A 15,973-nucleotide genomic window follows, 5' to 3' on the forward strand; every position below is an offset into this window, starting at 1 on the left:
TTAAACGTAGAAATGTCATCAACAAGAGTAGGGGAACGAAGACTAGCCACAACAGGCCCAACCATGTACAATAGACTAAGTAGAGAAATCAGGAGTAGCGATAGTGTGCCCATATTCAAATCCCGTGTTAAAACATTTTTAAAAGCGAACGTAGAGCGGTTAATGTAAGCAAAAATCACTAAGTTGAATTCTTTGTAAGCTATTTACTATAGAAACCTTTTAGAGGAACGAAAGTTCATTAAGGTTTTCACTGAGTTTTTTCAATCAATAAAATCTTAGTTCAATTATTTAAAAAAAAAAAAAAATTCATGCAAAATAATTTAAAATATCCAAATGGGAAAGCAAACGCTAAGGCTAAAAAAAATAAATCAGGCTTTACACTTACTGTTCAATCTAATGATAAGCATCGTTTAGAACTCAGTCAATGAGAGCAATCCTAATTGCCCCAATTTTCCCTATAATCATACCATATACAAAGAAGAATTTATAACAAATGAAAATGCGTCAAAAACACACAAAACTGATTGAATCATGCATCAAACTGATTGTTGAATAGCACTTAGTGAACATGGAATCAGGTGTAAAACATGGAATCAGGTATAAAACTTGCTGTTTTATTATATTATGAGTGCTGTTCAGCGCTCAGTTGATGAGAAGAGCCTCAATCTACCCAATTTCCCCTAAATTCATGAGATGTAAAAAAAGTCTAAGTATTTAATGAATGAGATTAGTTTGAAAGTGACTGTTGAATCGACGAGAAAAGCCCCATCATGTTTAAAACAATATCAATTATCAATTCAACAAAATATCGTTTAAACTTAGGGGAAAAGGGGGCGATGTCGTCCTTTTTCGTCAACTAAACGTTTAGCTGTGTACATCATTCTGTTAAAGAATTAGTTTTTCACATGACTCTATTGTTTCTGTTCACCCTCTGATGCATTCTCGAATGTTTCAAGGTGTTTTTGAATGCATTTATTGGGATTACATTCATCAACAGAAATTAAGCGGTGTTCGTTATTTTATTCAACAGTTAGTTTTTCACTAGTTCAATGTTTTTGTAACTTTATTATGCTTTCTCATGATGCTGTACATTTTTACAACGATTATTTGGTATACATTGTATGAGTTTATGAATGAATTTAGTGAAAATTTGGGAAAATGAGGCTTTCCTCGTCAACTGATCGCTAAGCGGTGTTTTTCATTCGACTCAACAATGAGTTTTCTACAAGATTCAATGCTATTGCATTTTAGTTTGTTACAACTTTTTTTACGAAGAAATTGCAGGAATTTAGGGGAAATCGGGATGGTTGACCCAAGCAACAATTTAAGTTTCATAAGGTTCTACAAGTACGCTATAAATCTTTTCCGAAAATCAATTTGAAGTTTTATAACTCCCTAAAAAGCGCTTATAGAACACCTATATGATAAAAAAGGCCCTACTACAGGAGGTCGTGAAGAGCAAATTATAAAACCGTTATGAAACAACACAGTTATATAAGGACTTCAAACAGATAATTTTCTGAATAATTAAATCTTGATAAATGTTTTCCTGAACTTTACAGTTTTGCAAAAGAATATGTGAAGTATTTAATTAAACCTAATTGTTTTCCGTCAGATAAAAAGTAGGATTTTACGATTATTTTCCATGTTGTATATTTATTTGTATAATTTGATGGATAAATTGAGCCAAGAGTTTTTTTTAGCAAAATACAAAGTGCTAAATATGATGCGAATAAAAAAAAATCGGATAATTTTTCAAAAAACTAGAAAATAATTAAAACCCTTGCGTAATATGAAGAAAAGATAGCTTGTATTTTAAATATCTATATTTCATATAGCTTTCTTAAAATTAATTATTGCTTCAAATTAATTTTTTGATATGAGTTGATAATAATCAAACATATAAATATAATATTCATCGGGTAATGACGATAAAAATCAAAGTGAAAATTAAAAAAAAAGAAACAAAATAATCCATTATTCTCGTTTTCTATCTTTAAAATGGCTTCCAGCGATTATCCGCGCATTGTTTTATTGAATTCAACTATAAATACTTATTTTCTTAATAAATGGGCTTAAAAGAATTGTTTTTCTTGAGAAATACTATCGATTCTTAACCAAAACTTGCTGTCATTTGTGAAGACGGATCTTAGTATTTATAGACTTCATAAAATGCTTATTGATTTTTCCCAGTGTTGTTCGATTGTCAAAAAAAAAACCAAAACAAACACATTCGCTGACCAAATTACTATTTGTATCCGATCAAAGTTTTTTCGAATCTGCAGGTGAGTCAAAATTTTATTGTAAGTGCATTAGGATCAAAATTAAAAGTCTTCACTGTTCCACAGAATGCCATTCAAAGTAGTGCAGACTATCGAAGGAGGAGAAAATTGCCTCTGCGTTGTTCCAAGCGGTTGGGAAAAAGGAGGAATTCTTAGATGGCCTCTAAAAAAACACTTGGTAGCTAAGTTGGCGCAACAGGAATGTTCGGTACCCGCTGCCGAATGGGAATCAATAAATTGTGTCCGAAAACGGGAACTTCCAACCCGCAAGGAAGCTGAACGAGCAATGGAGGCAATGGAGGGACAAGCTGATACGGAAACAGAAAACGAAAGCATGAATCATCAAGCCATTCATGAAAACAACTCCACATCACCCGACTTTAACGCTGCTGCTGAACAGCTGTTGACTCCGAGAATCACACAAGAGTCTATTCTTGATACGGTAAGTTTTCATTTGTAACCTCTTTTTTAAATACCACTAATCTTCTTGAATTTTAGTGGCAACTGTCATTTTTAAACATTAACTTATATCTATCCTTTTTGCAGGGCAACGGACAGATGGAAATAGATTATAACAGTATAATCGAACCCGAAATTTTCATTCTTCCGTCTGATACTCCGAATGACTCTGAGAACATGAACAGAGTGCTGGTAATGCTTTCGGAGATAAAAGATAACCAGGCGAAACTGTTCCAATCAATCGCGAAACTACAGACCTGTGTGGACGCCATTATGGAATGGAATTGTTCAGTTCCAGGCCCTTCACGCTGCACTGACGACTCGTTAATTTTGACACCGGTAAATTCCGTTGAAGAACTTGTCTCTTTAAATGACGCGTTGAAAGAAACCTCCACTTTCGATCGGTATCTGAAAGGAATGGCATTAGTTTGCGGTACCAGTGGACGCAGTAATGGGTTAACGTGTAGTTACAAACTTGTCGATCATTTCATGACTCGCGAGTTCTTGCTAAAATGCTCATGGACCGGAGGATCGCGCAATCCAGTTGAAACAAATGTTTCGCAACCATCCGAAAAAGTGGCCTTGAGATATTTTTCAAATTTCCGACGCCTCTTTTTACGATTGATCACCCAAGCTGACAGTTCCTTCTCTGAATTAGAATGTGACAATTTTTTTAAAAGAATTATCAAGAACAGTAAGGCACGCGCAGATCCTAAACAAAGGGCCTCAACACCGAAGAACAGACCTACAGGATTGAAGTATAAAGTTACCAAAAATATCAACCCGAGTAATGAAAACTCACCTGTGGATAATTCTATCTAGCACAAAGTAATCATTAACTGGTGTGGCCTTGGCAACGTCTGACAATATGACATACATAAGGCATCGCGGCGCGTTTTCTCCTAATACACTTTTCCACAAGAAAGATGTGGCATAATACGATTAATATATTGTTAAGTGTTCCCATGCCTGTTGCAAATTCACTGATTGATGTCTGTCTAAACTTTGATGTTGTATCAAGCATACTATATCAAAAAAAAAAAAAACGTACATCGTATCATGCCATGAAAATTTGTTTGAGATGTTGAATGCGTCGCGGTGCTTTTTTATTTTATTGCGTCGTTGTTATGACCGCACCTATAATATTGACAACGTATACTTATTTTTCCTTTTAGTTTTTGATAAATACCTATCATTGTTTTGATGTTTGATTCGAAAATGCTTACTGCGATACTTTAGAATACAGTAGAATCTGCTTGTATATTTTTTTTTTTCTTTGCAATGTATTAAAAGGAAAATGATATTAACTTTGAATAAAAAATGTTTTTATTTCTGTAAATACATAAAATTAAAGCAAATGAATCATAGGAACGAAAGCATATCTGAAATTATCGTTTAACTCTACACGTACAATTTTGCATTTGATGTCACTTATTTTGAAGGATTGAATTGGTCTTAAAGAGCCATTACTAGAGAAAATATTTATGAAAGAAGATCGTATCGGCTTATCAAAACGATCGTACTTAGATTCGAGGCACTCTCCATACACAAATATTTCGGTATCTTTCTGTACACAATACCTCATTCCTACAACATCATTGCGTTTAGTCAAAAACCACCGATTCACAGGATCATCTATCAAACAAAAGTTGTCTAAAATAATTTTTGAATACACTTCAACAGGTGATTCATCGTTAAAAGTTGTTTTGTAATGTAAGTCTGAAATCTGGTTCTTAAGGATTGGAAAACTATCTGGCATTGTAGATTTATTCACTTTCATCAACTTACTGGACTCACTCATTCGTTTTGCTATTTGCGCTAAAGGTTTATAACCGGATCTTAGTACCCTTTTTATATCGCCTAATTTACTCTCAAATGGGTACGTACTAAAATTTGACAAAACTCCATACTTTCTGACATCGTCTACCAGATGAACCAAGTTATGAACATTACTTGAAATGTAATCTTTTCCATAGATCTTTTTGAATCTCTCTATATATTCTACCAACATTGACTCAGCCAAATCTAACAAATTTTTATATGAGACGGATGAACAAATAACAATTGAACAAAACAAAATTAAGAAGTGTTCATAAACGGATTCACTTAAAAATGGTTTTAAAATTATAAAAGATAGGTAATAAAAAAAGTTTCTAAACTGTGATCCTTTCCAATACCCTAAGCATTCTAGACCTCTAAGAGATCTATGCATTTCTCTGGGTAAACGACAATTTTTTAGTAAACCAGATATATCAGAGATCTGTTTTGCAGTCCATTTAGCTTTAAAATTCCCCAGTTTCCCATCCCTCCAACCAATTAAACACTTTTTCACTATCCCCAAATCTATGAGATGCAGGGAGTCTCCAACGGGAAAATCAGTGATCATATCGATGGGAAGTTGCAATAAAGGCGAATCTATTTTGTGGTGTGATCCATATAGTTTTTCTCGGAATTCAATGTCGGTTCTTTTTCCACTGATTGTTTGAGGGAAAAAGTTGCAATGTGAATTATAAGAATATTCTCCTACGGTCGTACACCTCAAGCAACCATTTTGTGCATTAAAATTGGCAGTACCTAAAATAAATATATTATTATTTTTAGATTATAAAACATTAACAATCAGCACAAACCTTTAATGTAAGATCTTGCAGGTGAATCACATATAAATCCATCAATTTTTATTGTTATCTTGTGGCCATTTACCATAAGTCCTCGCTCCAAAATCGTTCGCATTTCATCCACAAATGGTTTGAGAAATACATCAATGCTCGGCGGCTTTCCTTTCCCGGCATAAATAGCAATAACCAGAGGGTTTATAAATGGCATTTCGTTAATTCTGAACAATATTGGCCAAAGGGAATCTTGCGAACTTTTGAAAATTGGCAAGCCATCTATATTGAACAAAATACTCAGCATAGATGATTCCTTGATGTATTCGGAAATATCTTCAATGCAGTTTTTAAACCCATAATGCCAATACTCGCCACCTGCCATTTCATCTATTGACACTATTTGATCCGTCTTCAGCAGGGTCCGTGGATCACGTGGAACTTGGATTCCAAGGTCGTCACTAATGACAGTAAGAAGAGCCTTCAAAGCTTGGTGTGATATTCCGTAAGAAACTGACCATTTTCGGAGACTTTCACGAAAAGCGTTGAGTTTAGATGACTGAGGCAGATCCGTGGTGTTATTCAAACCAAAAATCGCAGGAGGATCTTTTTCGATATGATTTACACGGTCATCCGGGATCTCTGATACAGATTGTTCTGGCTCCAACACTTCAAATGAATCTCTACAAATTTGATTCGGATATCTTTCGATAGGGGATCCTTTTATATTCATCAAATTCTGCTTAAGTTTGCGCTTAAAATGCCCACTATTTTTAATTTTTCTCCAAGTTGTTGACATGCTGATAATGAATTTAAAGATAGTTCTCAACACGACGAAAACAAGTATTGATTACTGCACTCGCTTTGTTTACATTTTTTTATTTTCGTTTTTTGCTTTTAACAAGTATTTCATAAAAATAAGAACCTGGTTAAAAACATTCAAGTTTTTATAAAGTCTATTTTCTTTATAATGGGTATTTAGGTGCATTTAAACAGAAAAGTTGCATTCAAAAAATTCAAATGGGATTTTATATAATAATTTTTTTAAGTTTTATGAAGGAGTTTTGAAATTGTTTTATAACCTTCTTCAAGAACCTTATAGATACCCAGAAGATTATTTTTTAAACAGTTTTATAGCGAGTTTCATAAATGTTTTGTAGCGCTCTTTTAGAGCATTTATATAATTTTCTTGTTGAAATAAACTTTAAAACCATAACTACTCTATAAATGTTCAATAAAACGTCATCGTTTCTCTACAAAGCCTTTAAGAATTTAAATTGTTACTTGGGTGAGGCTTTTCTCGTCCACTTAACGCTTAGCGGTGTACATCTTTTGAATCAACAAAAAGTTTTACACCCGATTGAATGTTTTTTACATCTGTAAGATAGCATTCTCGTTTGGTACGATGTATTTTTTGAAAAAAACTGCATGAATTTATGGGAAATTGGGGTGATTTAGGCATTACTTGTCAACTTAACGCTAAGCGGTGTAAATCATTCAATTCAGCAATGAATTTTACATCTGTTTTATTCATGTTTGTGAATATTTTGATGCATTGTCATTTGTTAGAATGATTTTTTAAACATATCGCTCGATTTTAGGAGAAATCGGGGTGATTGCGGTTATTCTCGTTAGCTGAGCACTAAGCGGTGTACACCACTCGATTCAGCGACAAATTTTACACTAAATCATTTGATTTTTTTATTTGGTATGTGATTTGTTCGATTGTTACAGCGAAATTTATGCACAAATTAATCAAATCTAGGGGAAGTTGGCGTTTAGCCGTGTCTCTTCATTCTAGCGCAAAAAAGCAACACGATCGACTTGATGAATGAAAAATGATGAAAAATTGTTGAATTAAACTTTGTTTGACTGCATTTTCATGAAAAATTTTTTAAGTTCAGGGGAAAAGATGCAAAATGAGCCACTTTTTCTTAGTAAAAACAAAAACTGAAGTACACCCATCGATTCAGCTGACATTTTTTACATAAATAAGTATGGTTTATATTACTTTTTATAAGCAAGGCAGATTGCTACAATCGGAACTTTACCTTCACACCCTACAAAAATAGGGGAAATTGGGCAAAATGAAGCGTTCGGAGTCATTTTATCAGAAAGCGTAGACCATTCGATTAATCGTGTTTTTTTTACATCAAGAATGGTTGTTTTTCAAGCGAGACGTTTTTGCCTGAATTTGGTACCTTTTTTGGCTCGAAAATCCCCACTGTGCATTGGGAAGCACAGTTTCACTTATTTAGGGGGAGTTTTATTTCTAACATCATTCACTTTATCACTAATTATAAAACTATCTTCAGCACTTCATAAACTTTCAAGAATGATTCCCATTTTTTGAGACATAAAAATTTTTCGCTGACCCAAAATTATCAATTTTTCCATACAAACCTATAAGATCAAATTTACTCATTAAACGTTACTTAAATTTTTTTCAAGAAATAATAGATATATTTTGAAGCAAAACGGAGCTTTTAAGACCTCAGAGATTGAGAATTTCCAAAATGACCCCAAATCGACTTAGTCTAGTGAAACAACTCAGATAAAACTTGTTGGAGGGAGAATAGTATTTATTAGAAATGGCTCTGCTGGCATAAAACAAGGATTATTGGTAATTGGTACCTTACTTAATACTATAAGCTTAATGCTATGTTGAAGGTCAATTGCTCGTTCTGACAGAGGATAGATTATAAAGTAAGGATTTTCACCACTTTTTCACATTTTTTATGGCCACGGTCGCAATTTTTAAACATTTAATACTTGCAACCAGGGTTGAAAACGTTCGTCGCCATGGGATCCATATTCGGGTGACGGGTGTATTTCCTGGGAGGCCCCGTCAAAAACGTGTGACGCTCTGTTACTCAAGTTAGCCGCTCAGTTCATCCAAACGTTGCCAACCTTGAAGTTCTCCCTTTTTACTCTCTCGCTCCGAGAATTTCTTTGGGCCCTAGTAAAACTACTAGAATGAGCGTGGCGACGAACGTATCCAACATCCCAAAATTTAAGCAAAAAATCTGTTTAAAAGAAAACGCGGAGCATAGTTTCGCAAAAGTTTTGAATCGCAATTCAAAGATTACTTGATTTTATTCAGGGAACTTGGATCTGTAAATTGAGTTTTCAAGATCCAAAATTTATACCTACTGTGTTTTTATGAAATTTATTATTGTTCCAATTATGCCAGAATGTATGTTGTATGGGTTCTCCGCCCCCTCTCTTTTACAAAGTAGGGAGGGCTCATGAACTACCAATAATCTTTGCTAGTATCTGGATAACATCACATTCCACATTTGGCTCCATCGGATTGATAAGGTTTCGAGTTATGCCAAATCCAATATGAAAAAAAAATCTTGTTTCTTTTCCGATAAACGACAGCTGGTGTTCCACAGAGTTCCATACTTGGACCTGTGCTCCATGTACAATGAGTTGTTAAAGCTGTTACTACCAGAAGGCGCACAGAAAGTTGGATTTGCAGACGATATCGTGCTTATGATCACCGGCGAAACAATCGAGGAGGTAGAAGACCTTGCTACGGTGTCTATTGAAAAGATTGGCATATGGAAGGAAGGAATCAAGCTTCAGATAATACACCAAAATACCGAAATACTACTCGTGACCGAGAAAAGAGTTGTGTCGCACATGGAGCACGAATTAGCAGCAGAAATACCTCGGAGTAGTGGTCGACAGCCGTTGTGATAGGGCATCGAAAGGCATCGTAACACTGGCCTGGATTATGCCGGATTGTCATTGTCCAAAGGGTAGCAAGAGAAAGCTCCTTGCGAGCGTTGCCCTATCCAGATTACGATACGGAAGAGTGACCTGAAACTGCCCTAGACATGGAGCGCAACATATCCAAATTATGGAGTATATATCCGCTAATAGCCATGCTACTTTGCTGTTCATACAGGACCATCCAATAGATGCAGCTTTTGTCATCGCGGTCATGATTCCCATCGACATCACTCTGGCAGAGGATAATGAATGTTACGTAGCAAGAGCCGTTAGAGGAGTGTGTAAAGCTCAACGAGCAGCAACAATGCTCAAGTGGCAGGAGCAATGGAACACATCGACCAACGCAAAACAGACGCATCACGTGACTTTCAGACTGGGTAAATTGGAAGTATGGACTTGGAAGTCATGGGTGCTTTAAGCAATACCTTCGTCGGTTAAGCTTATCAGCTTGCCATATTGCCCGGAATGCGTAGATACGGAGGAATGGGCAGAACATGCCGCAAGTTTATGTCGAGGCCTAGGCAACTTTTAACCGTGAATGTTGTGAATTTTATGAATGAAATGTCTCGCGACGAACAATCACGACGAAATCTCGCAGACTCCCTTGATATCCTCTTGATGACCCTTGGTGACCTCGAATTGTTGGCTTGCAAATCAATCAGCCACGAGTGCCAAATCCGCTGCAAACGCGAAGAACCATAGGTCGAGCTTACCATGATCCGTCGGCCAAAACGTGCGGGAATCACTATGCCGACTGGTGCCTATTCCCTGAACCCGAAGGTTGCTGAGGCCGATAATCATCGAGCTACACACCGACGGCAACAAGCTGGATTCCGATCCGGACGATCATGTATGGACCATATCACAACGCTACTAATAATATTGGAACAAATCAATGAATTCAAGGACTCTCTGATGATCTGCTTCTGCTGGTGTTCGTTGATTTCGAAAAAGCATTCGACCGACTCAACCCTGAAAACATCTGGGCACTTTCATGCAAAGTCTTGCACTATGGTGTCTTTTCTTATTCAATCCCGGTAACTGCTGGAGTGAGACAAGGATGTATCCTATCACCGATACTTTTTCTCATCGTAATAGATGAAATTTTGACTGGATGGATCGACTGTACAGTGTACACCGAACTGAGGGTTACCGTGGAATCCCTCGACAATAGAGCTGCTGAACGACCTTGAACAGGCTGACGATATTGTTTTGCTCGCCCAAAGACAACAAGATATGCAGAGCAAGCTCGAGGACCTCACCGAACGCTCCAAGGCAGCAAATCTCGTAGTCAATGTCGGTTGAGTGCTTCTAGTATCTTGGTAGCCAGATAACGCCTGATGTGGTACCAGAAAAGACATCGGAACCCGGATCAAGAAGGCCCAATTTGCGTATGCGAGTCTTCGGAATCAGGCGTTAACGCCAGATCTCTCTACGAGCAACAATCCGGATCTTCAACTCAAACGTCAAATCCGTATTGTTGTACGGGTGTGAAACTTAGTGCACATATGCGGTGACGACGCGAAAACTGCAAGTATTTGTGAATCATTGCCTGCGGAGTATCATCCGCGCTGTGTGACCTGGCAATTGAATCTCAAATGAGGAACTACATTGCCGGTGCGAAAAGGTAAGAGCAAGATTTGCAGAGAGCCACTTGAATGGAAAAAGGACATCGAAAGAGAGGCAGACCCATAAACTCGTTGCGCCGTCTAGCCGCCTAAATCCCAACAGTCGACGCGTGGGACCTGGGACCAAGTGAAGGCGCTGGTTGGATCAAAATCAAGATCAGTATCAATATCTGGATTTGCTTCATGATCAGAATAAATACAGGACCACGATCAGGTTCTTGATAAAGATCAAAATGACGATCAGCTTCCGGTTCAGGATCAGGTTATGAATCTGGATCTGGTTAGGATTAAGAGTAAAATGCGATGGGTTAGGATCAGGATCATGAATAATATCAGTATCAGGGTATAGATTAGGATCGTGATAATTAATAGGAATTACAACGTCAGTGATCACAAAACTTAATGTAATTCTTGTGATTCGTAGAATTGGAGGATCCCTTTGCAAGTTGTTTCTGAGAGCTGAGTCGATTTATGCAGCAGTATGAAGGAATCTTGCTTTCTTTTATCAAAAAACAGCTACGAAATTCCGACTGCCTTCTAGCTGACTTAATCCTTCTGGTTTCCGATTTCCGATTGTGCCCAGACCTAAGACCAGAGCTGTTTGATGATCACCATCATCAGCATCGTTCGACTTTGACTGTTTTGGACAACCTGGCCTGGCCGGGACACAAAAGAACAACAAACCTATACAGTTCCAGCGTGACCGAAAAGCTCTCAATCGCTCCATGCCATGCGTTCACAACACGATTGACGATTATCGAATTAACCGAAAAGCGTGGCACAGAGATAGAGAGACTAAAGGCAGAAACAGCAGCAGCAATCAATCGTTCGTTCATTCGTTCGTCCGTTGATGTTGTGCCCAATCAAAAATCGAAGAACGTCTCTTCTATTCTTTTCGATTTGAACGTCGTTTTTTTCTTCTACTAACCTTTTGATTTCGGGAACAATCTTTTTCTTTTCCGAGCTACCTCCATTACTAACTTGGACGACGCACGGTGATAGAAAGTTTCCCCTCAATAAGATCCTCCGATCCGAACTAGCCTGACTTTACTTGATCGGTCGGGACAAATGTGAAAAGACCGACCAATCATCTGTCATTTATCATTCGGTCGTTTGTCATGGTTCGGCCGGATTTGGTCGAGAAGTCGATTTGAATTCGGACAATGAAGTTGGAGCAGAAAATGGAGTCTCGATAGTTCGCGTTGATACATAAAAAGCGCTTACAATTCTTTGATTTCGAACAGCAGCAGCATCATGTGTATTCAAAATGGACAAAGCTTCTTCAAAGTCGAAGTTCGGTCTCCAGCTACGCTGATACCGATGAATTGAGCAGCAAAATTGTAAAAAAATCTTTGTAAATGACGAAAGTTGATGCCATGCATGATGCTCTGCTTCAAAACAATTGATGTTGATTAAAAGAAGTGTCATTTAACAGAAAGTCAGAAAGTCAGAAAGTCAGAAAGTCAGAAAGTCAGAAAGTCAGAAAGTCAGAAAGTCAGAAAGTCAGAAAGTCAGAAAGTCAGAAAGTCAGAAAGTCAGAAAGTCAGAAAGTCAGAAAGTCAGAAAGTCAGAAAGTCAGAAAGTCAGAAAGTCAGAAAGTCAGAAAGTCAGAAAGTCAAAAAGTAGGAAAGTCAGAAAGTCAGAAAGTCAGAATGTCAGAAAGTCAGAAAATAAGAAAGTCATTTTTGTCATTTTTATCATTTTTGTCATTTTTATCATTTTTGTCATTTTTGTCATTTTTGTCATTTTTGTCATTTTTGTCATTTTTGTCATTTTTGTCATTTTTGTTATTTTTGTTATTTTTGTCATTTTTGTCATTTTTGTCATTTTTGTCATTTTTGTCATTTTTGTCATTTTTGTCATTTTTGTCATTTTTGTCATTTTTGTCATTTTTGTCAATTTTGTCATTTTTGTCATTTTTGTCATTTTTGTCATTTTTGTCATTTTTGTCATTTTTGTCATTTTTGTCATTTTTGTCATTTTTGTCATTTTTGTCATTTTTGTCATTTTTGTCATTTTTGTCATTTTTGTCATTTTTGTCATTTTTGTCATTTTTGTCATTTTTGTCATTTTTGTCATTTTTGTCATTTTTGTCATTTTTGTCATTTTTGTCATTTTTGTCATTTTTGTCATTTTTGTCATTTTTGTCATTTTTGTCATTTTTGTCATTTTTGTCATTTTTGTCATTTTTGTCATTTTTGTCATTTTTGTCATTTTTGTCATTTTTGTCATTTTTGTCATTTTTGTCATTTTTGTCATTTTTGTCATTTTTGTCATTTTTGTCATTTTTGTCATTTTTGTCATTTTTGTCATTTTTGTCATTTTTGTCATTTTTGTCATTTTTGTCATTTTTGTCATTTTTGTCATTTTTGTCATTTTTGTCATTTTTGTCATTTTTGTCATTTTTGTCATTTTTGTCATTTTTGTCATTTTTGTCATTTTTGTCATTTTTGTCATTTTTGTCATTTTTGTCATTTTTGTCATTTTTGTCATTTTTGTCATTTTTGTCATTTATGTCATTTTTGTCATTTTTGTCATTTTTGTCATTTTTGTCATTTTTGTCATTTTTGTCATTTTTGTCATTTTTGTCATTTTTGTCATTTTTGTCATTTTTGTCATTTTGGTCATTTTTGTCATTTTTGTCATTTTTGTCATTTTTGTCATTTTTGTCATTTTTGTCATTTTTGTCATTTTTGTCATTTTTGTCATTTTTGTCATTTTTGTCATTTTTGTCATTTTTGTCATTTTTGTCATTTTTGTCATTTTTGTCATTTTTGTCATTTTTGTCATTTTTGTCATTTTTGTCATTTTTGTCATTTTTGTCATTTTTGTCATTTTTGTCATTTTTGTCATTTTTGTCATTTTTGTCATTTTTGTCATTTTTGTCATTTTTGTCATTTTTGTCATTTTTGTCATTTTTGTCATTTTTGTCATTTTTGTCATTTTTGTCATTTTTGTCATTTTTGTCATTTTTGTCATTTTTGTCATTTTTGTCATTTTTGTCATTTTTGTCATTTTTGTCATTTTTGTCATTTTTGTCATTTTTGTCATTTTTGTCATTTTTGTCATTTTTGTCATTTTTGTCATTTTTGTCATTTTTGTCATTTTTGTCATTTTTGTCATTTTTGTCATTTTTGTCATTTTTGTCATTTTTGTCATTTTTGTCATTTTTGTCATTTTTGTCAATTTTAAACGGTTTTTTTGAGCTCCGATAGTTTGCATGCCGTGATTGGAGTTCTTTCTGATCTGTGGGTGTAAATACCTTTTTTTAAAGTAAACTTTCTCTATAACATCGAAGTAGCCTACATCTGGATCACAACAGTTTCAAAATCCCTTGTTCCTCCTATCAATGTCTCACTACCGAACAACTTACCATTCGGATTTCAGCACTCCACCTGCAGATGTTTTCGACGATCAAGATCAACCTAGACATGGAAGCCATCGTTACGCGGAACCCTGCAGCCAGTGTCACCGAATTTGCAGGTGCGTCCGAACGGGTAGAAACGTATCACAAATCGAACCACCATCGCGTCGATCTTCTTGCTGCAGCACCAATTCTCGGATCCGCTCGATCCGACAGCTGGATTACACCAGTCCACCAAGTTCTTCAGTGGCTCGACGTGACTGCCATTGCCGATGCAAGTGTTGCAACGCCCCCAAACAGAAACATTCGGTGGACCGACTTTCGCCAACACTTATGAGAAGACCACGAGCAGATTCCTATCAAAACTTTCACGGATTGAGCCATGACAGTTTCAAACGTTTAAGTGCTGATGTATGCCGCTGTCAGAGACCGAAGCGAGTTTCCAATGCGGAGTCTCAGTGCATCAGCTGCATGTTGAGAAGCGAAGATCCGATTAAACGTCATCGTATGGATAGACCCATTTCCAGGTTGAGCTTGTGTCGTTCTTACGATAACAACGAGCCAACCTGTACACCAAACCGATCTACAAGTAGGCTACGATTTAGTGACCAGACAAGCGTGACAAGCGAAACAAATCAACAAACTGCTGTAGAAGAAGCTGCAACCCAAGAAGATGTACACGAAAAAGTTTAACCGTTACGATGAGCTGCTAAATTCCACGTATTTTATGTCCTTCGGGCAGGGGAATAAATCAGTAAGTTAACATTCAATGTGTTTTACAACAAAATGTTTCAGTTAAAGGTGATTTTTTCAGAAATCTGTTTCGCTCGAACATCGAGACCTCTACATCCGAGCTATGACAACAACATTTCGCATGGCTCATCATCCGTTTGAGAACAAGACTTGTCCCCGGAAGCAGCTGCCCTGTGAAGTTCCAGTTGAAATTTGTTGTACTTGTCCTGTTTAGTTACAAGAATTTCCAGAAACGTCAGGAACCAAGAAATGGATAAAAATGCAACTTTAAAACGACATCCAGTCAAGAAGAATTATTAAACTGTTTTACTGGAGAAACCCCCTTTTGGAATGATCAAACTGAACCGTCTAAAAACCAGTTCAAATGTAAAAATTTCGAAATAAATGAAACAGCGGAACATTTTATAACCTTTCAAAATCTTGAAAAAATTGTCGATAGAGATGAAACTGAGTTCCGGTGTTATGTCTGGGAACTTTTGATGAGCTCCAACTTTATTCGTGTCTTTGAACACGTCCCGCATGATTTGTTGCAACGACAATCATCCCAACGATAATCTTGCTAGAGATTAAGCCACAAGTTCTCATCTCAAGCTCTGTCTGGCGCTGCTTACCCTTTGAAATTATGGGCATAAGACGACTCACGAGTCATTTTACTCGAGTGAGCCATTTTGTACAGTAGTCGAGTCGAGTCGAATTTCAGTCGAGTAGCTCGACTGAGTCGACTGCTTGAAGGTTCGTGACTCAGCTGTTTCACTAGACTACCGTTATACGACATTCCGCTCGACTCGACAGTGTCTGGAGTCGAGTCGAGTTACTCGACTCGTCTTATGTAATAGGGCCCTATATCATTTGAAGAATTCCTATGTTGAATCTGCTCTGTTTTTGAACCACTAGACCGAATTGCATGAGATCTTGAAACAATCACCCTTATTCTTGTTTACGGCGTATCTGTCGTTCGTTCGAACGGATACTTTCGATCGAATTCGAAAAAGCTATTCTTGTTTTCGTTCGAATGCGATACGTTCGATTTTGGTGTTACCAGATCAAATTCGAAATTTTTGAGCAGCAAGCTACGTCAAAATGACATTCGTTGTCATTTGTTTTCCGAGTTTTCGGGTCGTGAAAAGTTTATACGTC

The 15,973-nt window shown here is 36.3% G+C and overlaps 1 protein-coding gene across 1 annotated transcript; it reads left to right on the forward strand.

Annotated features, from left to right (window-relative positions):
* Positions 1-14,034: 14,034 nt before the first annotated feature.
* Positions 14,035-15,159, forward strand: LOC129758649 (uncharacterized). The gene is made up of 2 exons (XM_055756209.1): positions 14,035-14,837; positions 14,898-15,159. Exon 1 carries the CDS (start codon positions 14,069-14,071, stop codon positions 14,774-14,776), a length of 708 nt encoding a protein of 235 aa, XP_055612184.1. The 5' UTR covers positions 14,035-14,068; the 3' UTR covers positions 14,777-14,837; positions 14,898-15,159.
* Positions 15,160-15,973: the final 814 nt, after the last annotated feature.

Source organism: Uranotaenia lowii, chromosome 3, assembly GCF_029784155.1.
Source record: "Uranotaenia lowii strain MFRU-FL chromosome 3, ASM2978415v1, whole genome shotgun sequence".
Classification (NCBI taxonomy): Eukaryota; Metazoa; Arthropoda; class Insecta; order Diptera; family Culicidae; genus Uranotaenia; species Uranotaenia lowii.